The sequence below is a fragment of the Phalacrocorax aristotelis genome, chromosome 3 (genome assembly GCF_949628215.1).
Source record: "Phalacrocorax aristotelis chromosome 3, bGulAri2.1, whole genome shotgun sequence".
Taxonomy (NCBI): domain Eukaryota; kingdom Metazoa; phylum Chordata; class Aves; order Suliformes; family Phalacrocoracidae; genus Phalacrocorax; species Phalacrocorax aristotelis.
The window spans coordinates 16172913-16199075 of NC_134278.1; the positions used below are offsets into that span (position 1 = coordinate 16172913).

The 26163-nt window shown below is 40.7% G+C and overlaps 1 protein-coding gene across 4 annotated transcripts in view; it reads left to right on the top strand.

The window, feature by feature from the left end:
* Positions 1-7248: 7248 nt before the first annotated feature.
* The window catches only part of ROCK2 (Rho associated coiled-coil containing protein kinase 2), a 112036-nt gene continuing 93121 nt past the window's right edge, over positions 7249-26163 (top strand). For all 4 annotated transcript variants that reach the window (XM_075086810.1, XM_075086809.1, XM_075086811.1 and 1 more), the window contains exon 1: positions 7249-7538. In XM_075086810.1, the coding sequence (XP_074942911.1) occupies positions 7389-7538 (150 nt within the window). In that variant the 5' untranslated portion in view covers positions 7249-7388. The remainder of the gene's footprint in view (positions 7539-26163) is intronic.

Consider the following 26163-nt stretch of genomic DNA (forward strand, 5'->3'; position numbering starts at 1 on the left):
AATCTTCAAGGATTCAACTAACGCCCTCCTATTTCACCCCAGAAGGCATTGCTGTCCTACCAATAGTCAGTTCTTTGTAGTTTAGGAAGAGTACATTACCCTCCAGAACATTTTATAGATGGATGTCCTACAAAGAGTGTACATGAAAAGTTCCCTTAGCAATTCCCATTAAGTCCAGCCTTTCCGTATCAAATTATTTACTGAAGACAAGTGAAATGAGATCAGCTGCACTTTTTTTTTTTTTTTTTTTGGCCATTATTTTATAGCTTTGATTAGTCCGGTACGATGTACATTTAGACTGCTTCCTATTTTCTTCCATACCTTTTTTATTTGCTAGAAATGTGCTTTTAAACATTGTATGTTACTGAGGTCACAGAAGGAGTTTGATAACTGTCGTATTTGTCTCTTTTTAAGATATAGATCTATACTCACTATTTTCAGTCATATGGCATCATCCTGGCAATAGTAATTTATTTGAAAATTACTTGTTATTGAAATTCAGATGTAATTTTAGTAATTCCAGAATTCTGATCCTGATCTGACACCGACTTAGCTAAAATCTTCAAAACTTTTCTTCCAATTTGGTTGTAACTACCTCTTTCATGACAATTTTCATTTTCATACCTTAATTCTGCTTACCACATAGTGTTTTAACATCATCACCCATCACCAAAGCCTAGATGAGGTATTCATTTGGACTGGGGCAAAACTGAGATCATCCCTTGCTAGCCTCTTCACACAGTCGTCCCATTTCCTATTTGAGAGTCAAGTCTAGTAATGACAGTTGTTAAACAAGACTGTCCTTGTTGGACAAAACGAGGAGAAATAGGAAAATCGTATTTTTTCCAAACAGGAAGAATAAAATAAGGGTTCCTGGATATTCTTCTTTTTTTCTTTCTTTCCCACCCTCTCTGTGCTGAGTGTTTACTTTGCTGCTCGACTCTGATGTTGTTTAAATACAAAATGACGTAATTTCTCCAAGAGCATAAACCCTTATCTGCAAAGCTATGCGTTCACTAGCGCACTCACGATTGTTCTTATTCCTATTTTAGAGCCCCTGCAAGTTCCCCAAGAGTAGGCCCTGCAACCGTGGTTGTTTACACCCCAGTATCAGACTGGCTTGTTTTCCCCACAGTTAACAGTAGCTAAGTCTTGATGAAAAGCAGATCGTAGGAATGACAGCGCTAATACGGAGACACATAATGTGGGTATTCAGAAATGCACACAGAACTACAGCAATAATCATCTTTATTTAGCCCATTCTATACAAGTCGTCTTCTACTGGCATTTCCCCCTAATTGCAAACTGCAGGGAGCATTTGGTGCCCAGGGTTCTACTGTCACTTTCCAAGCCAGTTCCTGCATACTCTGGCTAAAGGCCAGATCAAAAGAAGGATTTATTAGGTGCCTACAGTGGTCCTTACACCAAAATCCAAGACTGAATCCAAAAATATTTTTCTCAATAGCCACCTAACTGTGAAGGTCACTAAGTTTGTTATCTACCTCTCTGCCTCCACCCTGCTGAGCACCCTCATCCTTAGGCTAGAGAGCCGTTTCTTCCTCTTTATCTTCTTATTAATGCATTTTTACTGCATAAAGACTGCTTCAGCATTCTTAAAGAGGCAAAACCACACCGAAACCTGCAAGATAGTGGCTAGGAACTTTATTTGGAGGTGGAAATTGCAGCATGAATTGCCACAGGATGGAGAAAGGAGAACATGTACGTGGGTTCTCTGCTGAAGTATTCCAGCTTGGATGAAGATGGACACGCTGGTTCAGATTTACATATCATCTGGGAATGCACAGGGATTCAGGCACACTTCTTGTACAAGTTCTGTTCAGTACGCAGTTGGGCACTCCCTTCTAAAATGTCTGATTCTCCACAGGTTTTCTGTAAGGAGCCTATTTGGCCAGTTCTGGACTTTGGGTTCCATTTTGGGAAGCAGGTATTTAAATGTTTGATCTTAAATGCAGAATAAACTATCAGAAATGCTTCTGTTCATATGGGTATGTGTTCACTGGAAGAGATAAGCATGAAAGGCATGCAAGTGACGGGACTGAATCAATCCTTAGGCCCTGTCAGAACTAAAAGAAGGCAGAAACAGCTTTGAGAAGCTATGGCCAACACTTCCAAGGGACCAGCAGCTTTGTACCCTGCACGCTTCCAATTTTGCCACCTTTATGATGTGTCACACAAAGGAAGTCCGGGAGATAATGCTCACAGCGGAAATGGGAGTAGCAGAAACCCTCCTCTGCTCCAAGGTATTGTGAGGTATGAGCAGCCTACTGACAGCACGATGGCTTGGATTTCATAAATCAGAGCAGTCCCTTGAAGCACTGTGACTTATGCCTGTGGGCTGTACAGCCCCAAACAGAGCCTAAATGTAGAAAGTAGCAAAGGAAAACTTGAGGTCACTTTGTCCTCACTCTCCAAGCTACGCTTACTGCAAGTTTCCTCCTGAGACTTACAGCAGGGAATCTGGCACATCATCATCACGTAAGCACTTCAATTAACCTAAATTCACAGTTTCATTTCTGTCTTCCCAACGCATCCAAGAAACTACGAAACTACCTTATTAACAAAACCAATGTTAGTTAGCTGGGGAGAATTATGTAACCAATTAAAAGACAGACAGGCAGAGCCCAAGGCCTGCATTATCAGGACACACCCAGGCATTACGCAGCCACTTGTGTTTCATACCTCCTTTTCTTAATCCTCTGGTATTGGTTTTTAAGATATTGAAACAGCACAGAGAGCACCAACTAATATTTCTGCATTTATCAGCTCTATGGCAAGACACGCCGTTTGAAATCGCGGGAAGCAATGATACCTAGCACACCTGTCAGAGACACAAGTATATTCCTTCCCAAGTAGAAAGAGTAGATGTAGGCCTTCACCGATAAAGTTCACCATATGAAGATATTTTCTTTAACATTTGCTTGATTGCTTTGGTTTGCATTTAATTGTACAGATGGCTGAGTGGTTTTGTAATTTTATAGTTGGCCTGTGCTAGTGATTGATGTGGTAGTGTTGTTCTCACTGAGGGCTGGTTTGGAAATACACAGGGTTTGAAAAGCTGCTTGTATTTAAAGCCGCTAGTTGCAATGCAACAGATGCTATATCATGAATTAAATGCAAGAATGTTTAAAAATATTTTTTGTGGACTTTGCATAACTATGATATTTGCACCAAGGCAACGCTGGAATCAGAAAATCAGCAATGATGATGATTGTGGCTGACACTGTGACTCCTTTAAAAACATGTGCTCTTATATCTCCCAGATACAGAAGTCATGTACCTTTCTTCCCGTCTGTTTTCATTAACCTAAAATGAAGAAAAAAGGGTTTATTTTTAATCCAGAAAAAATAATTTATTAACCCTTAGGCTGATTAAACACTAGCATGTGAGAAAGGAAAATTAAAAAAAAAACCCACCCACAATACATTTATATTCCTTTCCATCTTTATTACATATTTATGAATCTAAAAATAAAGAAACCCTTATGCTAGTGAAGTAAATGTAAGTTACCTTCTGAATGTAGAATGACAATCTTTAGCTACAACCTCCAAAGTCTGGAGACCTCATTATCTAAAAACCCATCTCTTGTCCTACGTCCATCACAACGATTGACTGTGATGTTCAAACTGTCAGTGCAGTGCCCTGGACGTCCCAGCAGGGAGGGACGACAGTTGTGCACCTTCGCCCGTAGCAGTTTGCTAGAGGATTTGCTTAATTTTGGCAGCTTTCAAAGACTGTGTATTTGCTTGGACTGTTTGGGTTTTTTTTCCTTCCTACCCTGTTGTCACAATTCGGTTCTCATTTGGGTAAGAGTCCATTGATTGAGACAGCCCATGAGATCACTGGCAACTCACTTTTCTATGCATCTGTTTTCCCATATGCAAAGCACAAAAATGGACTAGATCCACATGAGATGCTAAACCTAAACTGTATCAACCCTACCAATCAGCGGAATCAACTCCCCCATCAGTAATGCTCTTACACTCTCTATACAATACCTGAAGAGGGTGGGAGCCTAAGAGGAGGATTTGCAAAAGCCTTAACTAGCCAGCAGCAAGTGGTAAAAACATAGCAGCCCCTTCTCCTAAAACAGATGCACAGATGGGTAGTTTGTCTCCTTTTTCTTCTTTTGCAATTGCTAGTAGTGAAAGCATGCCTGAGGTCCGGAGCCAAATTCCACTTTTTCCTGAGAAAGCTTGATCCCTATGGAACACCCTAAAGGAATGATCTGAAGCTGATGACTGAACCAATAAGCCCAGTTTCCCAACTTCTTACAAACCTGCTCATAAAAATGCAGCCAGTTCTGAAAATGGTCAACAGCAAATTCCCAACTTCCCCGGGACACCTAAGCCACATTTGGACCGTAGACACCTAAAGAGTTAGATGGCATTTCGGGGGGTAGAGAGAGAGGTGAAGGATCAAACTGTGGACACATAGGCTTAAAGCTGCAGCACTCACGCTGGAAGGCTTGGACTTTGCCTTACAAAACATGGTAAATAACATTTACCGATTTACCACATCAGACTTCAAAACTACTGTAGGCGGACCAAGTGAAAACACTTCTTCCTTAGATGGTCACTGTGAGGGATAGGTATTATCCTAAGAGACATATGCCACTACAATCAGAAAAGATAAAACTGTAAAAAGACCACAGAAGGTAGTGTTATTTTTCCTGTAGGGCATGTCAAAACTGTGCTTTTCGTAAATGCTGAGGGAATGATCTGACTTTCTGGGTACTCTTTTTGCCATTTAATCACTTATAACCAGCAATAAAGCTTCTGATGATGATTTTGTTGAGGATTTGAGTCGTACAAAAGAATTCAGCTGACGCTGCCATTGTCAGTTTGTCCCTGTAATAGAGCAAAACTTGTTTCGTCAGTAAACAGATATGTCCTGAAGGCTGGAGGAACAGATCTATTGGGCAAGAATTCCAAGGAGGTACTGTTTCTACACACTTGCTTTTGAAGTCACACTCATGCTTTTTTTTTTTGTATGCAGAAAGAGCTGTTATGCTTACTTGTTACCTTTGTTTAAACAGCACCCTGAACAATGTCACTAAATCATATAAACTAGATAAAGATTAGTCTTTACAAAGCTTATGTTATAGATAAGAAAAATGAGGAGAGGAAAAGCAGCTTGCCTGTAGGTGAGGGAAAACTGAACAGAGAGCTTAGACCTTCACATCACCTGGTGCTTGACTCGAAGCTCATTGAAATCACCCCCAAAAATGCTGTTGAGATTAGCAAAGCCCAGCAGGGGCTCCTTATTGATCATTGGAGACACATTCCTCACATTTGGTCTCTTGTCCAAACCTATTTTAAGTCCCTTCTTAAAAAAACCAAAACATTTCTGCTGTGCTGCATACAAGAAATTAGCCAATGAGTAGGCTGTATGTGAAATTATGGGTTTTTTTAGGTAACTTAGAGCTCTTAATGGTTGACATGCTAGCCTGTGTAACTTCACGATCCTAGTAGTACTCATGTAGCAAGCCTACAAGCTGTTGCACCTACTCACCTCGTTGCAAAGTAAACTGCTTGAGCAAATTATGTGGGTTTTTTATGTGTTGCCGTAAAGTAGATCCTAATCTGTTTTGGGAACAAAGTAGTCCTATGATATAAATAAGCAGTGCCTCTCCCAAGCAGATTTTCACCAATTCTTTCAGAAAACTCACAGTGAGTGTGGCTCACTGGAAGAAGCATGAATTACAACATCCAGTTTTACTTTTCAAAATATTCATGCGTGTGCATGTGTTTCTGCCAGGTTTGGGGATTTTGGACTGTAAAACAGAATCCAGTTAGGGGGCTTGGGTTGATATTCAGACCTGACCTTCCCTTGAGCTGGGGGCTGTTGAGCACCAGGGCCCTGACTCAGAATATCACAGACAGTGATCTCACGCAAAACCATGCAAATGACTCATGTATTTACTTCACTTTGACTCCCTCCCCTCTTCCTTTCAAGTCAAAATACTGGCCCATTTTTCTGACATCAGCTCACTGTCATCCAGCTATCAGCTGAAAGTTAACACAATAAAATCGTTAATCTTTCCTCCCCAAGGTCCCCCCACCTCTGTGGATGGCACTTCCGTGGTCTCTGTCACCCTGCCCAGCAATGCCAGCTGCATCTCGGGGCTGCTGGAACCACAGCCCGGCCACAGCCTCACCGGGTCGCCCCACGGAGCGCCCCTGCTCTCCGGCTCGCCGCCCCGTCCCCGCGGCCACGGCTGCAGCCGCCAGCGGCACTCTCCCCGCTACAGTCTGGGCCTGATAAAGAGCATCCTGTCCCCCTCGAAACGCCCACCGAGGAGTAACCACGTCCGGCACAGAGTGTGGAGGAGATTGCTCTTCCTCAGGGTGACGAGGGAGCGCCTCACCTTCGCCTCTCCCTCCACCGGCTCCTACGCGCCCCGAGCACTGCCGCTCTACCTGAAACGCTGCTCACCCGCTTTCCCAAATGTTTAATGTGGGTTTTTTTGGCGTGCTTTACGCTACACGGGCAGGACGCGGCCTCAAGCAAAATTCACCCAGTCACCACACAGCCCCTTGTCTCTCCTACTGCTGTGCCCAGGCCTGGTGCCTCCCCCGGGCCCTGCCCGCAGCAGCTACCTCTGGAAGCCGGGAGGTCACCTTGGTACTCCTGGCCTCGGCCCCCCCCTCCGGGCCGCGGGGTGCTGAGCTCAGGTTTATAGTTAGGCGGTGAGTGAGCGCCGAGCTATGCGCCGCCGCTGGCAGCGGGGCCTTGTGGGTAAGGCAGGCCGCCTCCGCGGCGCGGGGCCGGGGGAGGAGACCGGGCCGCGCCGCGCCGGGCAGGGGGCGGGCGGCCGCAGTCATGGAGTGAGTGACGGGGGCGGCCCAAAGGGGGAGCGGCGAGGCGAGGCCGGCGGGGACCGCCGCTTCCACCCGAGCAGCGGAGGAGGAGGAGCGGGAGCGGGGTCCGAGCCCGAGCCCGACCGCGCGGCGGGCGCGTCCCTCTGCCCTCCCCGCCTCCCTGCGGTGCCATGGCCCGGCCGGCGGCGCGGAGCGGGCCGTAAGCCGGCGCCCGCCGAGGGACGCCCCGAGCAGGGGGAGAGGCGGGGGCACGGCGGGAAGCGCTCCCTCCTCTCCGCCCACTTCTCCCCTCCTCTCCCCGCGCCCGGGCGGAGGAGCGGCCGCTTCCCCGCGCCCTTCATGCCCGGTCGGCCGCCAGGCGGCCACCGCCGGCGCGCTGCCCCCCGCTCCCGCCTCGCCGCCCAGGCCCGGCCCGCTACGGCCCCCGCCCTTGCCCCGGCCGCTCCGCCGCGCTAGGCCCCGCGCCGGCCCGCCGGGCGACCCGCTCTCTCCCCTCCTTCCCGGCAGCGGGGGGCGGCCTCCCGCCGCCGCCAGGCGGGCCGGAGGATGAGCCGGCAGCCGGCGGTGAAGATGTCGGCGGCTCCCGTCACGGCGGAGGCTCTGGAGCCGGCGGCGGGGATGCTAGAGGGGCGACAGAGGAAGTTGGAGTCCATGATCCGCGACCCGCGCTCGCCGGTCAACGTGGAGAGCCTACTGGTGAGGGGGCGGCTGGGCCGGGCCGCGCTGCACTCGGCGGGGTAACAAAGGGAGCGCTGCCCTCGCCGCGGGCGGGCGGCAGCGGGAGGGAGGGAGGGAGGAAAGGGCTCCCGCATCCCGGGGGAGGACGAAGGCGGCGCAGCCTCTTCCCGGGGGCTGTTTTTTGGGGGGGGCTGAGCTGAGAGCGAGCGCCCTCCGTGTGGGCGCAGCTTGTTTTGGGGAAAGGTGAGAAATGTCTCTGGAAGGATCCGACCCGGGGAGGAAAGCGCCTTTTTTTTTTCCCCTCTCTCTCAGCGTCGTTTACAGCGTTTACTTTCGCGCCTCATAATCACGGCGTGCCCGTCCCCGAAGTACCTGCCTTTGTGTGCGCTGCCAGGCACCCAGGAGCCGGCCGCAGCCCCCCTGCACAACCCTCCTCTGGAGAGGCTGGGGTTTGCTGGGAGATGTGGAAATAATTCAGGAAAAGGACACGCCTAAGGGAGAAATGTAACGGGGAGGGGGGGGTCTCCTGTGGGGTCACGTTTATTTTCCATTGGGGCAAATTGATTCTTCTGTCTCCTATTTCAAATAGCACTTTTCTGTGTGAGTGTATGAAATATAATTTCCTTTAGTAAGAAATCCATGCCCTCGGGAAGGAGTGGGAAGGGAGTTATATTTCCCGATTTAAAACATCTAAACCCTGGAAAGGCGGTGAGAGGGAGTCTTGATTATTATTAGAACTTAAGGGTCTTCAAACCTTATATTTGCAGTCTGTCCCAAGATTTCCAATGTGCCCCAGTTATGAGGAACAGAAAAGGGGTGGGGGTGTGGGGGAAGAAATCCCAGTCTTCTCAAGACTTGCTCAAGGCATTTACACTGAGTCGTCTTTTTTTTTTTTTTAACTTTCAAATTACTCAGTTCTGTTTGGCCAAAAATACAGGAACTGACTGAACAGTATGTATGCCTGTGCTGTGTGGAGAATATAGGAATTTCCTACAACATCTGAAAAATGTTCTCGAGGCTTTAGTGCTGTATTATTTTTTTCATAGATGTTCAGAGGCATAATGACACCCATAGTAGTCAATGAAGGGGAGTGGGAAACAGTGCTACATATCTAGCTGGACTCAGATGAGTTTTTGCCTAGGCCAGAGCAGAGAGAGCTGCCTCTGGGCCTCGCTCCCAGCATTTTCACTTTGGTATTTTGCTAGGAAAACTTTGACCTGTGGCCAAAAAAGAGCAGTTAAAAATAGTACAGTCGTTCTGAAAAATGCATCAGGTTAATACTTAACCCTAGTAGACGTCTTCACACTCTCTGCTTTTATACTCAACAGTGTGTTTCTTTTATTCTCTTGCTTCCCCTGCCTTGGACAGAGATTAGATACACTAAAAACTGTTTATGGTTCTGAAGAGAAATTCTAATTGCAAAATTGAGACCGTCCTGCTTAGCACTTGATTTTTTGTTTTGTTTTGTATGCTTACAATGTAGACCACTTTGTGTAATACATTGGACGAATTAGCAAACCATGGGAGAGTGTTAGCTGGATTGGAAATGCATGTTTTTTATGGTAAAGGCCATCACTTTGCTCTCTGCACTCTCTCTGTAAGTATTGTTTAAAAAATTGGTAGCAAGTGGAATATAATGCAAATCAATCGAATTTCCTAGTTTCTGCATTCAATGTGTCTACATATGAAATAACTACTTCAGGTTCATTTATTTATTTATTATTCTTATTTAGGAAATCTGCAACAGACTTCCTGCAAAAGCTTTTTCTTTTGGGCTTTGACATTGTTGCTTTATGCTATTTGACGCTGATTTTTGTATTGGCATTCTTCTAGGCAGTCTAAGTTTGAAAATATCATATTCAAATTGCAAAATTTACTTGTTTACTAAACAGCTTGTTTTCAGTCTAAATTATCATAAGTGGAAATGTGTTTTCAGTTAAAAGTAGAAATACAGCAACAGAAACTAAGAGTCAGGGAAAAAATCTTAAAAAGACTAGCTGGAATGCCACTATTTCATCCTCCAAAAATAACATAACCAAAACTAAAAATGTGGAATGGAATTCAAAATGGAATTCATTTCCTTACACTGTGAAAAGTCATAAACAGCTGCTATTCTGCATTTTGTGTGCATGCTTTATTTTTGGGCAGCCGTAAAAAGCAAAAAAGTAACTGTTAATCTACAACACATGGTACAAATTTGAAGGATGTGAAAAGCTGAGGTAATAAGCTGTCTTTCTCTAGATACCAATTCCACTGCCTATCACAAGATAATTTATTCAGTGGCTCTAAATGAAGAGACTTTCTTTGTGTACCTTCCCGACCACAGGATGGCTGACCACATACATCTATTTCTTCAGCAGGAGAATCTATGAATCCAAATACATTGATTATTTTCCTCCCATGCCCCTCTGGGGCTCAAGAGAGGCTGTTAGATTTTCTAATGTGATTTTTGCTATATTGTGTGCCTTAACACTTGTCCGTTTATGCGTGTGTTGAGCATAATAATTTGTGTTTGATTATCTTTGTCTTTGAAAAAGTCAGGCAGCCTCAATTCAGAGGTGTTAAAGAGATGGAGAACTTGCTGTTTAGTTTGTCCTGGTAGCTAGTTATGAAGGCAACATTTTTAAAAAATGGAAATTGAAATGTGTGACGTGGTTATCACCATCTTTTTTCTGCTAAATAAAAAACCATCATAGAGAACTTTCTACTCATTAGCACGGTTTAAATGCGTAGCCTGCACTTGGTGGGTTTCTCCTGTTTTTGGTCTGATACAGACATGAAAATGGGAGTGCTAGAACTGTGTACAGTGGTCTGTGATAGTTTCAGCAAAGGCATCTGCAAAAGGAAGTATGTTTTTGCAACCCCTTTTAGACATCCATTGACTGCTCTTTTTCTCACTGTGTCATGTTGAAAGCCTGTGTTAGGTTGCCTGTGCCAAGATAAATAACTTTTTTATTGTCACAGCTTTCTATGATATGGTCTCTTACTTTTTTTGGTCGTGTAATGTTGCACTAGTGGATATGAAACCCAGTTTTGTGCATTACATCTAGATTGTGCAGATCACTTTGTAAAACTACTGTATTCTTACTATTTGTTCTTCTGCCAGTTTGTGTCATCCATTAATTTAATGAAGTGACATTTTTGTGTACTGCATGTACACATTGATGATAGTGCTCAATGGTATTTGACCTTGGGTGATCTATAAGAAACCCTTCTATAAATACATTCCTACCAAATAGTTCCCAGTTGATAGCTGCGTTGAAGAAGAGCTTAACAGTTCTCAAATACATTTGTGTATTTATGCTTTTGCATATATGCTCTATCTACAGTATTAACTGAGTTATTTCATATAGCATTAAATACATGTTATTTAAGGGTGCATTGGTAGGTGTTAGCTGAACAGCTAATGTGTTCAGATAGAGCAATGTAGGCTGTGTAACACTAATCCAGACCTCCTTCCTTGCTGTGTGTAATTGTATCACTTTAGCACATGCTGAACTCAACTTTATAGTTTTGTGGTGGTGACGAACAGCTCTGATAAATCTTATCATCCTCCTCCGTGCAGTTGTCTGCTTGCTCCTTTCGCTGAGCTGCAGTTGAGTGCAGTTGCTTAGAGAAAGGAACTGGTGTCCGCCCCTGGTCCTGTTCAGTGCAAGCCTTGGGATTTTAGCGTTAAGCTTAAACCTTGACATTGCACTGGAGATGTGAAGTGTTTAGTATCTTCTGCCTGTTCTGCTGTGACCATGTCAGCCTTTGAAAGGAGTTCTTAGAACTGTAAATGAGGCAGTGCAGCAGTGAAATGGTGAGCACAGTGCTGGGGTACACTGGGAACGTGTTTATGGTGGAGTAAGAAATGGACTTGTTATTAGCAGGAGAGTGTTTAAGTGCCTTGGAATATACATACCTTAAAACTTAAAAAAAAAAACAACCCACCCCAAACCCAAAATCAAATTTGCTATTTATTTCTTTGTTAAAATAAAGCTGACAGGTGAACTGTGTTTATACTAGTTTGAACATGAATAGATGTTCATCTAAGTTGATCCTTGCCATTGAGACCCTAGAATTTTGCTCCTAATGAAAAGTGGGTTGCAGATATAGCTGCAACTCTGATCCTTTCAATAGGTGCATCTGTCTATAGCAATCTCATCAACCAGATAGATACCAACTTTATACCAAGTGTTAATTTAGCAGATCACTATGCTGAGCTCTGTTAATGCCAGGTCTCCAGGTCATCGTGGCTGACACACATGTATCCCTTTGCAGAATTCTGGCCTTATGAGCTTTCAGTATTTCATATTTAAAATGAAAGTTGTCTCATTTTCCTGAATTTATTGCCATGTAATTTTGAATCGGTAAGAACAATCTGTTGTGTTAATTTGAGCCAGCAAGCACAGGGAAGAGCTGAAGATGTAGCGGTTAGCAGGATCTGATCCGAAATTCATTGCCCACTAAGTAGTTGAAAGTCCAAATGATTCTCTGTTCTTGAAAAAATATTTTTTTCTTGTTATAGTCCTTGTGCTGTAATTTCTCTCTTACCTTCTGACTTTTTCTATAAATTTTCTTTTTTTTGATCTGTAATTTCAGAACATCTACTGCAGAGTTGAAAAAGATGAGCTTTAAAGAAACAGAATCATCTTTTGTTCATTGTTCCTGTGTGATGGATTTATATATAGTAATATAGTTGACTGAAAAAGGACAGTTCTATTTTCTGACAGTGTTATGTGTTCTTATATTCTGTTTTAATCCACACTAGGATTAAAAGCCTTTCACTTTTAGTTTAAGAGAGGAAAAAAGCCCATTTGCTCAGCTTCAATACTTTTACTGCCATACATGAGATGCGTGCAGATTTTCTGTGTGCATTCACAAGATGAATGTTCACTCCCAGTATTTCACCTGTATTGATCAGATTGCAGCTTGGGTCATTAGTATCCTTTAGTTGTTCAGCCTCTATAACAATTTAAGAGGAAAAACAAGACAGCCAATCTCTCAAATTAGCGCAGTTTTCCTCTTTATATGTGATGGAATTAAAATTTAGGAACACTCCACTTTTCCAAATATTAGTAGCCTCAGTGTCAGTTAGGGAATGTGTGAAAAAGCTGCTGTTTTTTAAGTACGTTTTCGGTTTTCAACTAATGGCAGAGCAATGCCAAAGCGTTTGGCTGTTTGTCTAGTAATGTAATCCATAAAAAAAGCTGCCTAATTTAAAAAGGAAAAAAAAATGCTACCACAGTAAGCAGTCTCTGCAGCTATCAGTTGATGATTTCTTGCCAGTGTTTGATCTACAAAATATGACTGGAATTGTATCACTGCCGCAGAGGACCTGACCTTGGGTTTTAAGGATGAAAATGATTGAAGCTTGGTAGTAGTTTTACATAATGAAAGAATATTTAAAAGTTTTAAAAATACGTATGTTTTTATAAACCATAAGGATGGTTTGTGGGGGTTTTTTTTGGGGGGGAGGAGGGGCAGAATATACTATATTGTGTCCAAGGTTGCTCTAAGCTGTTATACTGAAAAGCACCAAATGTTTTTTTTTTCTTGGTACATGGTACATGGCAAGAAGCATTGTCATGTTTATACTGGCAGCCTTTGCCAGTAATAAACTTACTTTAATGAGTATTTCACTATGTAAACAGAACGTTGAATGTAGTGCTCCATTCCAAAGCCATACCTACTGCGCGTGAAGCTCTCGCTCTACAGTAGCAAAATGTCAAAACACATCCCGTATTGCCAGCAGTGGTCCGTCTTCACAGCCAGCGCCGTTTAAGCTTCCTTAGTGCATGTGAAGTGTCACTTGCATCCTTATTTTGGGACATTATATTAAATACCTGCTAACAAAGTTTTATGACCGTATGCTTAAAATGGTGATTTGGCCACCCCTTAATGTGCAGGGTCTCTGTATTTGGAAGACTGTCATTCTGTGACTTTTGTCCAGATTTCACTAGGTTGGATAGCCTGAATCCGTAACAGCTGCATATGTGATGTGGACGTAGCTTTTTCTTTTTTTCTGTGTTCATCTGCTATGGTTACAACTACTGAGGGAGGGGTCTTATTTTCCTTCTATGAAATATCGTGGAGTTCAGTTGGTTTGTTTCACATGAAGAGATGGGTGTAAATTTCTCCCTTGGCTTGTGAAACATCCTTCCTCTTCAGTCTCTGCTTCAGTTTTTGTAGCATCTGGAAGGTGATAGACATGAGGAAAAAAACAGTCTGGGTGTCACATACAAATAAATTTTCATTATGCATGTTTTAAATTTTAGTTTATGTAGAACAACTTAAATCTTTTGCAAACAGTCACCAATCACATATTTTGTGTTTTCTATGTGCCCAGATGGGAACAGTTGGGTTTTGATGTTAGTGTGTAGCATTGTTACTTCAATGCCATGGTCATATCATCGTTCATTTTTACTAGTAGGACAGTGTCGTTGAGATGGTACAGGCAGAGGGGTAAATAAAAAGGATGGTGTGCAGGAGGGTCTGAACGCTCATCTAGTGCTGACACTGCATGTCATCAGATAAATGTTTCTTTGTTTCCAGCTACATGAAATGGCGATGATGAAGGGTGGGGTTTTTTTGTTTGTTTGTTTTAAACCTGTACTGGAGAAGAATTTAATATTTAGAATGAATTTACATGATATAAAAAGGGTGATCACGAGGAGACTTCATGTCAAAGTGCTTAATTCTGAACCTTGAAACTTCAGATAACTGAGTGGTTGCTTTGTTGCCTTCTTGACTGTTCTAAGTCATGGGTACTGATTTTATTAGTCTGTATTTAAAGTACAGAATAACAGGATCCTGCATAAAGCAGGATAAGGTTTGGGTGACTCATCCAAACACAAGAATTTTTTTTTAATACTTATCTTCAGGAGGAAATGAAGAAGGGGTCACATAGAGACATGAAAGAGGGTTTGAACAGTGATAAAAGAAGAAAAGCTAATCTTTACCAAATATTCTTTTTATTCGTTCTTTTTAATCTCAAAACAAATAATGTTGACTGTTAGTATTACCAAATAAATAAATAACTAGAAGGAAGAAAAAGATAGTTGTGCAAAGTCTCTAGCTTAGTTGTTGATTAAATATCAAACATTGCTATCTCAACAGTGTCGATTTACCCTATTATGGTATAGATAAATACCTTTGGACGTTTCTTAGAAATTACTTTTTGCTGAATGAGCTGTGAATTTGGAAAACAGTCTGCTTGTGTAAGTTGCTACTGTACAAGTTGATCCTCTGTACTTTCTTTTGTTCAAAGTGTTCAGAGTGCTGCATCGATAAATTCACTGTAGCATGTATGTACATATCTTCAAAGAGATTATGCTCTGAAAACTATAATAGCACAAGTTTAGGTCGAGGGGTATGCAATCATTTGGATTGCCTGTGCTGTGAAAATGTTCTACTTCATACCAAAACTAGTTTTAAACTGGTCTTCCCTGTAGTTTCTGAAACTGGTTTGTTCTGGTCTCCATTTTCAGTTTAGCACTGGTTATGTTGAGTGCAATATTAGGGAGACAAGCTTTGTCATTTGTTGCATGTATAGGACACACGTTTTTATTTGCAAATTACTTTTAGCACCATCTGGTATACAGGGGAGTGTATGTTGTGGTAGGTTTCTAATATGTGCAGCTAAAGTTATTTGGAACAAGCTGTAGTAAGTAGATATAAGATGTAATGGAGTTACTTAGTACTGTTTCCGCTCCTTTTTATGGAATTTTATAACCACACTTGACTTCTGAATGCTTCTTTTGTGGAATTTTTAAGCTTTTGTAATGCAATAATGATGAAGTCTCTCACCTTAGGATTGGAATTATTCCGTCTCATAGTGCAAGAAAATGGAGAAGAACAGGAAATAGTACTGTGTTGGAAGCTGTTGGTTTATTGAATAATGAAAACCTTTCTAATGCCAGCTGCACGCATGCACAATCTGTTTCCGTTAGTGAACATTTCAGGACCTCTTCCTCCAACAGTAAAAGTCTGCCCACTTAGGCATTAAGCCATAATTTTTAATTCTTGGCCTATCCAATGGCCTCTTTCCTTAGTGGGTATAATCTGGATTTTAAAATTTTATTCTTTCATACGAAAAGCGACTGAACACAATTTGAATTACTTACGTGGCAGGGAGGCACCGGCAGTTTATTGTATTGCAGCTACTGCTATTAATTTCAACATTATTCTATGTTTAGTTTTTTCTCTGTGGGTACAAAGTAGTTAGTAATTTTGTTAAATTTAAGAGTTGCATTCATGCTGGTTATTATAAGCACCTGAACTATGCTATACATCTGGTAGAGAAAGCTAAAAATAACTGCGTTTACAAGACAAAAATGTATTCCTAATATTAAATTCCAAAGTTTTATAAAGCCCTGGTTTTTTAATTGCTGTCAAGTTCACTGTCCAATGTTACTATGAACGAATTACTTCAGTTATGTGAAATGTACTTTTTAATTATTTTTTTAAAAGTTTATTTCTTTAATCCCCATCTCTATGGGTTTCCCCCACTGTTCATCTCCCCAGAACTGAAGGGTTTGTCTTGACTCGGGAAATGGTGGTGTTTGTGCCACTGAGGTTGGGGAGCAGCAGAATCCCAGTCATCAGAATTCTGGTTGCAAAAAACTGAATGTAACAGCAAATAAGGCAGCAGAAACACTGTTTTGTATGTGTGCAGTGTTTGTTCTGTTTTGGGAATATTTTAAGCATGAATTAGAAGATAAAGATATAAGAAATAATAAACATACTAATATAAGCTGCATCTCCTGAAAAATACTGTGCTGGCAAATCCTTTTAATTGTAGACATCCAGCTGATGCTCTGTTTTGAAAATAATTTGTTAGGATTATGAAGAAAACCTCTGAATATGGGTGGTGTGATAAAGAATGGTTGGTACATGTAGAAGCCTTAAACAGCAGCACTATGAGGTGTGAATCACCTCATCTATTTTAATGGTTGGCTGCCTCTGAAGAAAGGCAATTTAAGTGTCAAAATAAACTATTTCAGTGCTCTTCACTTTTTTAGAACTACCAGTATTGTTTCCCACGTGTGCCCTGCAGTGTATCTCAAGTGCCAGAAGTCCCAACTGCCCCTCTCTACCTGTCAAAACATTTTTGCCAAAATTTAGCATACTAAAAACAGAGAATGTAACTTTAAAACCAATTCTGTAAAGTATGACAGTGCTAATTTTTAAAAGTCACAGATTTATTTTATATGACTCTATCACAGGCCTTATTTGTCTGAATCAGAAAGGCAGAGACAGCATTAAGCTGAACTATAGAGTTTATTTTAAGTTTTCTATACAGTATGGTATGTTTCAGTCAGACACTATTGCTGAAAGTGTGTTTGGTAATACAGTATTTATTTTTGAAATCACACTGTCTAAATTTATGAGGAAAGATGTACAGTGTGTCTTTCAGACTTAGATGTAAATTGGTTAAGTTTCAGTATACTTACAATCCAAGTCCTTTTTTATTATATCAAACCCAAGCAGTTATTTCTGTTTATCAACACGTTACATCAAATGGATGCTGAATGGAGGGAGGGGGAGAGGAATGGCAGTATGTATAAGCTGTTTAGACTTTTTGTAGTATGTAGAAAGCAGGATTTAAGAAAAGTCTTATACACATCTTATTCCTAGGTAAAACTTTTTAGTTACATTTTGATTTCAAGCTTAATTTCTAGAGCATAAATATCAGAAGAGGCTACCATGTGATCAGACTGCTTTCTTGGCACATGGGAATTGTTCTTGGTTTTATACACCGAGTAATTTTCTGAACTGCAGAATCAGTATTATTATTACTGTCATCAAGTCTTGATTTACTTTCTAATGTATGAAATCTTGTCACTGTTGGATTAGTTGTCCTGGTGGGGGGAAGAAACAAACATGTTCGATGCTGTAATATTGTATGGTCACTGATGCTGAAAGTACGTACAGACTGTGAGATGATCATAACATTTTTTTTCTTTGTGTTTGCTTGCATGCAAAATAGTCATGAAAGTAATATATCTTAGTTGTCCATAAGTCTGCATCTGAAACCGTACACCAGACAGCGTCAGGGTCCTGCTGTGCTCTAACTGGCATGGTCTTGCCCTGACCCTAGCATTAGGTTCATAGCCTGTGTTTGTCCAAAAGCATGCCCTGGTTACAGCATGGGCAATGGAGGTCTCATGCTGGAGCTCAGGTGCTGCTGTTTCACTTGCTGCTACAGATGTGGTCTTGGAAACTGTCATTCACCCTGAGCATTGTCAAGGTTCATTTTAAGCACAAATTGCTGATTATTCTGCTGGTTTTGACTTAATTACTAGATTAGACACAATGTGACAGAACAAGCTAAGAAATATTGTGAAATTCAGTACTACCATTCTTTCAGTAGAGCAAGAGGTAGTGAAGTAGCAGCAAGAGGTCTTTTCGTCTAAAACAATGCAACTCTGATCATCTGGTGTTATACCTACATACACTTTCTGAAAATGCTGGTCTGTGAGTAAATGGGTGTAGCCCTATTCCACAACAAATTTTTTGTATGTTTGTACTTCTGTGGACGGTGAGGTGCGTACAGCTAGTTGTATGCAGATTTTCCCTGAAGGACAGTTAACAAAATATAAGAAACCCAAGTCAATTAGGGGCACAAGCTTGTCTGGAATGGCCTGAAACATTAGGGTCATGCTCTTACCTGAATGATGTATGGTGAAGCTGACAAACTGTTTTGGTGATGTAAGGACTTTGTTTCTCCAGATTTAAATGCTGCTGTAGTAGATATCTATTTAATAGTCTTTGCTGGCTGTGAGGCAGTGCCACGCTGGTGTGGCTGTCCTGTTTCTAGTTTGCTCATGGGTCTGTGCTCTGGTCTTGTGTATATACGCGTAGGATGTGTGCTGCAGTACTCTTACAAGAGACATCTGTAAATTTGCTTCTCCTCCACAACATTTAGCCAAGTGCATACACCTCTTCTGACCCTAGTGATCTTGATGCACAGGATTTTTTCCTTCAAATGTAAAAATTCTGATTTCTGGAGGAAGCAACTGATTCAGATAGCTCTTGTGGGAATTGGTATACTCAGGTCTCATGGAAAGGTGAGATGGTATTTGCCAACCAGAATCACTTGTTGCCAAAGATTAAGGCAATTGTAGGAAACATCAAGTTGTTTTCTACAGGAAAACTATTTTGAACTTAGGGAACCACGATGAACTTGAAATCTGTTTTCTATTTTGCTTTATTTTCCCATGTAACTTGGGATGTTCACTTAGTTCTGAATTTCTTGTTATATTTTTATTTCACAATCATGGGGGGTTTTTATTCTTTGTTTCCCAAAGACAAATTTGCACAGAAAGGGGAAACCGATCATGTTGGAATAAACGCAAGCTAAATACACTGAAAAATATTCTTCCATTTCAAAATTTCTTTTAGCTACCATAATTCTGGCTGATATTTTTAATGTCAGTGTGTAAACAAATTGTGATAGAATTGTAATGTAACCGTCTCATAAAGGCAGGTATGCATGGCTTCTGTTTAATGACATGGTGATTAAGGCAACATTTAATTGTCCGAATGTGTGCAGATAATACCGCTACCTTGCAAAGCTATTATCTAGTGGAAGAAAACTTTTATACCTCGTTTAAGTTTCACAGTACCTAGGAGTCTTTCCTTGTAATAGCTTTATCTTGAAAAGACAGTGAAATAGTCCTATGGTTCTGAAGATACAAGGTACTTAATTGTCAGATTGAGACCAAAGTTCCTGAGGGTGTGGGTTCCTTTGTGAAGATCTCTATCAGATGTAGACAGAGACCTTTAGAATGTCTTTCTGTCTTTTCAGATAAGCTCTGTCCTCATGCGTTTAAGATCCATGAGTAGTCAAGGGATTAGGAAAACCTTAAAATGCTGTAGGATGCAGTATCTATTTCTGAATGACTTCTTGAAGCAAAAGGAGAAGAGATTTTGCAGACAGAAGCTTACTAAATAGGCAAGTATGGCCCTTGGGTCAGCCAACTCTGGTCTGCGATGTGGAAGTAAATACAGCAGTAATTAAAACTAGCCTAGCTATTTTCAGGTTATCTACAATGTTCTGAAGGAAGGAAGATATAACAAAGAAGGTGACCTTTTTGTGTTTAAAAAGGTGGACACAGCAGAGGACAGACATGCATTCTCAGTGGTATGTGCAAAAATTCTTATTAATAGAGCCAGCTTGACTCTTCTGCCTTAGCAGTAACACATTTAGAAGAGGAATAGACATGATTATCTTGATAGTTGAAATAAGGTTTTCTGGGTTATTCTCTAATAGTCCAGATTTTATTTTTTTTAAAAAAGGTAATGTTTATTTTTGCATTTATTAAGGGCTTCAGTCACTAAGGATTGCCACCAATATTTAACAAAAATGTACTTATCCTGCAGGAGTCTGTAAATGAACTGATAAAATTGTACGCTTTTGGAGGGAGAAAGCAAGCAGCTTTTAATGTTAGAAAAATAAACGTTCAAGAAATCTGAAGAAGGCAGAAATTTCTCAGTATGGGAAACTGAGCCTGAGTGATCTCAAACTTTTTAACCTGGGTCTTTCTCCCTTAGTTATATGGATCCATTTAAAAACAAATGGCTAACAGCTCCACAAATAGTTTCACTATCAGTTAGAGAAGTAGCTCCACCTGCTTCCATGGGGCACCACCTTGATGGTGACACAAATATTTGTGCTGGTGTGTTGTGAATGGACTTGAGTAACTAAACTGGATTAAAACTAACATGAATCACCTTCCAGTTAATCCTGGCAGATTTGCAGAACACAATGGTAACTACCGCTATGGCATCTAAAAAAACCCAACACCCAACCCACAATCTTAAACCTGTCCAAAACAAACTAAAAAAATCCAGTGTATCTCCTTTCCTCAAAGAACTAGATTTCAAATGAATGGTGTGTTTATTAATTAAGATATGGAGTTTACTTTCTTGACTGCACGCCATCATCCGTGTGTCCTGTCACAATGTCAGTAATGGAACTTTGAGGGGAGCATGGGGACAAGAACAAAGCTCCAAGTACTGCTGTGCAAATACTGTAGCCACTTTCAAAATTGCAGAGAACATCAATTCTGCTAGAATCTACTAATATAAATTTAGCAGAACTCATTTCACACTCTTATTCTAATTTTCTTTTCTTCTATTACATTCAGACCTGTGTAAGAAATAGCACACCTGTGTAAGAAATAGACGGGGTAATAGCACACCGTCTTACTAGTCTGTGTACAGCGGAAATTGTAGAAACTGGAAGGGTTTTGGTTTTTTTTTTTTTTTAGAGAAGCTTGTAAAAGGCCAGTTCCTATTAGTACTTGTCTACGTTTGAAATCAGGTAACTGAAACCTATTTTTTGTATTATAGTCTGTTGCTTTAATCTGTTGTTTCTTCCCCTCTGTTTTAGGAAACAACAGGATTCTGTGTGTAAACAAGCTTGTATTAAAGATGAATACCGGCTCGTGTTTTCTTCTGAAAATAGTGGAATCCATCAGTGTACAAAATGCCAAAATGACTAATTTGATGTCTTAGCTGCCAGTGCTTGTTTGGAAATTCTTTTTAGTGCCATGTTACTATTCCTCCATCTCTAATATGGATGTTATGTTACACTGGCACAAAGCGGACTGATACCAGTGCAGCCTGCTTTGATACCTGACTGGATTAAATTATACTAATTTGACTTTACACTTACTCAGTGCTTTCTGATTTCATATTCTTACATCAGGGTAGCAACACCAACTGCATCAGTAGTGTTATATTGAGTCAAGACTGTTTAAAGAAAAAGAGTTACTTCTAGGTTGTTAATGGAGAGGTGGGTATGTTTATAACAGATAAAACTATTTTGAAGGTTCCAGAGAAAACAAATGTTTAATTTTACAGTTGGTAAAAGAAAAAAATATTTTTAATGATGGATACCATTTACAAATTATTAAGGAAATAGCTGATTATTGATATAGACCGTCTTTTTCAGTACTGATGACAGAAGTCTTTCAGAATCACAGAAGGGTTCAGCTTGGAAGGGACCTTCAAAATGATGTAGTCTAACCCGCCTGCCACACGCAGGGACATCGTCCACTAGATCAGGTTGCTCAGAGCCCCGTCCAACCTGACCTTGAATGTTTCCAGGGATGGGGCATCCACAACCTCTCTGGGCAACCTGTTCCACTATTTCACCACCCTCATTGTGAAATTTTTTTTCCTTATATCCAGTCTAAATCTACCCTCCTTTAGTTTAAAACCATTACCCCTTGTCCTATCGCTGTAGGCCCTGCTAAGAAGTCTGTCCCCATCTTTCTTATAAGGCCCCTTTACAAAGAATCACAGAATGGTAGGGGTTGGAAGGGACCTCCAGAGATCACCTTGTCCAACCCCCTGCTTGAGCAGGCACACCCAGAGCAGGGGGCACAGGAATGCGTCCAGGTGGGATTTGAATGTCTCCAGGGAAGGAGACTCCACAGCCTCCCTGGGCAGCCTGTGCCACTGCTCTGGCACCCTCATGGGAAATAAGCTTTTTGTCACATTTAACTGCAACTTCCTGTGTTCCAACTTGTGCCCATTGCCCCTTGTCCTGTCGTTGGGCTCCACTGAAAAGAGTCCGGCCCCATCCTCTTGACACCCAACCTTCAGGTATTTATAAGCATTGTTAAGATCCCTCATAGTCTTCTCTTCTCCAGGCTAAACAGACCCAAGTCTTTCAGCCTTTCTTCATAGGGGAGATGCTCCAGTCCCCTGATCATCTTGGTAGCTCTCCGCTGGACTTGTGAGCACACATTGCTGGCTCATGTCAAGCTTTTCATCCACCAGTACCCCCAAGTCCTCCTCAGCAGGGCTGCTCTCAATCTCTTCATCCCCCAGCCTGTATTGATACTGGGGGTTGCCCTGACCCAGGTGCAGGACCTTGCACTTGGCCTTGTTGAACTGTATGAGGTTCACCTGAAGGAATAGGCCAATAGTTTACTGGAGTTACAACTGCAATTGTTCTTGATTCTTTGTCTGAAAATCTTACAAAACTATATAAAATATGATTTATGGAGCAGAGACACTTGCAGTGTCACCACAGTCATTTTTATGTTCAATTTGTTTCTTATTTGTAGCCTGATATTAAGCAATTCAGAGCCCTCTTTTGGTAACAACAGATTGAGGGTGATACAAAAAATATTTTTTCACCATTAGAGTATGGGAACCGTGACTGGATCACTTTCTGTAGATACTGGATCTCCTGGTCAGGCATGCTAAAGGAAATTTTCTTTCAGAGAAATAAGTATCCCAGGGGATAGTGTAAGTCAGTTATTTTCATAAAAGTTCTTTTTTCGACAACACTAATGTGAAAAATCAAATACAGCAAATCCAAAATCTGTATTGTTATACTGTGCAGATGTTCCCAAAACATGAATTTATCATTCATTCACAAAAAAGGTGAAAGGAGTTTCTCTGCCACAGTGGGGAGTTTCTTTGGGTGTTTGAACGCTCTTTCATATCTCTCATTATAAATTCCTTTCCCCAGGATGAACATCTTGGATAGCTAGACTAGGACTTGGGTTTTTTTATTATTTAACAAATAATGAAAACTGAATGGATCCTAGAGATGGATTCCAGAAAGTCTTTTGAAAGACACTTTGGGGTGGGGGGGAGTGTTTTTCAGAAGTGTTATTAGGGTGCATTTTTACAAGCAGTTACATGCGTGTTTAGTTTAAAACATTTTAGTAAATACAGTTAAGTGGGTAGGACTACTTATGGGCCCAGTATTAGACATGAGCTTGTTTTAGTCCAGAGGACCATGGTGATTGTCACTAGTGACTGGGTAACTTTTTTTTGTTATCTCTTTGATATGTAAGATAGTTGTACCCATTTCATTTTCATCTTTCCTCTCATCTTAGAGCGACATGGAGCCATTACAGTTGAGACTAACAAATGAAGTCTATTTCCTAATAAAATTATGTTTTGTTTAAGTGGATCCCTAACATCTTAGACCTAAAATCTGAATGTGTGTTTTGTTAGCATGTAGTTCTGTGAGCTTAATTGTTACTGCTTTGAAGCCTAACAGTTCACTGTATGTGAAATTTAGTAATATGTTTAGGAATGTAGTAATACACTCAACGTATTTCCATGGAGGTCCATCCCTTCTTTCTCAGGTATTTCATTGTGGTTTTGGAGTGAATTTTGTATGCCTTATGGAGAAATAATTGGAGGAAGAGGAAGGGGCAGACATCCTGGGCCCAGTGATGATTTGGTTTTATTTTTTCAGACTCCAGATGTTTTGTTCTGTTACTCAAATATCCGGGTGAAACTTGAATTGGAGTGTAACTGGAATATCTGCAACTGTGCCACTGTGATGAAAATCACAGAACTAAAATTACTGATTTATCACATCTTTAAATAGAACCTTTTTATTATTTTTCTTAAAGGGTCGTATATTAAAGACATTGAACATTTTCCATGGCACTGCCAGATTTTCCATGAGATCACTGGTAGGAGCTACAGCCTGTCTTGTTATGCATATATGTATGTGTACTTGGAAGTTAATATTTCTTTATATTACTGAAAGTGAATTTTGGCCAGAGATGTGTTTCATGTGCATGACTTGAGTAGTTACAAAGATGTATTACTCTTCGTATCCCCTATGATTATTTAAGTAATTGTTTATTTTCTGAGTTATTTATCCTCTTTGACAAATATGAATATGTAACACTGGGAATAATAGGTATTTTTTGATGCTTTCAGTGAGAAAACGCATATGTTACTTGGCTTTTCTTTCCTCTGATCTTTTCAGTAAGTTTAATCAGATGATATTGGCTGACAGATGTTCTGTCCTGTTTGTCTCATTTTGGCAAGCATTCAGTGAAAATTACTCCAATTTTATATATAGTTTGGTCATCTTAGTGTGAGCTGCGCTACCTCTATTAGGCTAGTCTTTGAAAAGCAATTTCAGCCGAGACTGTTGAATAATAAGCTATTATCTCTCTTCTTCCCCTTTCTCTCCATATGCACACAAGCCATCTTTAAAGAATAAATATATTTTAAAGTTTTGAGATAAAATGTAGTATTTCCTAACCACTTATTTTATAAGTAGTTGCAGTAACTACTAACCTCTGTTTTTCATGTAGGAGAAAGTTTCTGCAACGAACTTCAGATGTTGCTGAAAGAACACACTTCAGTGTTATGAAATGCTTTTTAAAATTGAGCTTGACATGGAAGAAGACTACTTGCGGGACTCCTGCAAGGTCTCTTTCTCTTTAGAGTTTGGGGAAATGTATTCGCTTTTCCATAAGCTGTTATGCTGGCTCCCTCAGCTATGATACTTGGAGACAAATCTTGTAGCAAATAAGCAGCATCTGACTAGGAAATGCAACTTATGCTGGAGAAGTTGGTGAGCTTTTCTACAATCCTCAATTTGTGTGGGATTTCATTCCCTAGTTTTGGACCAGTCCCTCAATAGCCAAGGCTTCTACATAGAAATGATAAAACTCATCTCTGTTGTAGAAAGCCTCTTTGCTCAAGAGGAACATGATTATAAACCAGGATCTTCAGGTGGGAGATACACCTCTATCTTGATACTGTAAGGTGCAGTGTTTCTCAAGGAGTGCTAAGATCAGCCTTCAAAGTCTGAATCAACCACAGGAGCCAAAGGCAAACATATTGAGATGGAGAGTCTGGCTGTGGAGGAATACTGCAGTGTTTTGTACAGCGGGACTTGGCTCCAGAAGTCTTCATGTCCATAAAATTGTATGCCAGTACTCCAGCCGAGATGTAACAGAAGTGACTAACTAAGGCGTACCTGCAGAATGGGATAGGAAGTTGAGAAGTATCGTTTGGATTTCTGCAGGATGGGTTTGGTTTGGTTTTGTTTTTGAAGGGTAGGGAGGGAAGAGGTTTTAAAGTTGGCAGTGCAGACACAAAACTCAGGATAAACATTCTTTCAAACTACTTAATATCAATCCAAACAACACTTTCATGAGAGGGGTCATGGCCATTGTCTTAAATAGAATGAGAAAGATAAACCATTTGAAGAGGTGAAGTGATGTTACCATTTCTCTATAGAGGGTCGTTTACTTTAAAGTAGAATGATTTAGGTGACAATAGTATGTGATTAATCTTTTCCCAAAATATATACTTATTAATACAACTGTGTGTGTTAATATACAGCTGAATGTGACCCTTGGGCAGTATATAAATATAACTTTGTTACAAATTACCTTTCTCTTACATCCTCTCTAAATTTTCTGCTCTATTTTGTGAGCAAAAGAAGATATTAATGTTTGAACAGTTTTATATTTAGTTATATGACTATTCGCTAATTTGACTTTTTTTCCCTGTTTGTCAAGAAACAAAGGCTGAACTTACTGGATGACTCCTTACATATTTTTAAAGAGTGTTTTGTTCCTGAGACATCTATCAGTCCACTTGGATGTGAACCATAGCTCAGTGAAATACAAAACATTTTCTATGGATAAACTAACAGCTATTGATAGTATGCTTAGCATATTTTTCTTATGGAGTTAAGAAAATATTTTCTATTCTTAAAATAGACTGATTTAGTATGACCAGAGACAATCAGGTCTAAAGACTTTGTACATCTTTTCAATTGAAGTTCTATTGGTAGAATAAAAGGAAAGTTCTTTCAGGTTGATTTTGTTTGGTTGGTTGTTTTTTTGCCCCCCTCTCTTTTTCA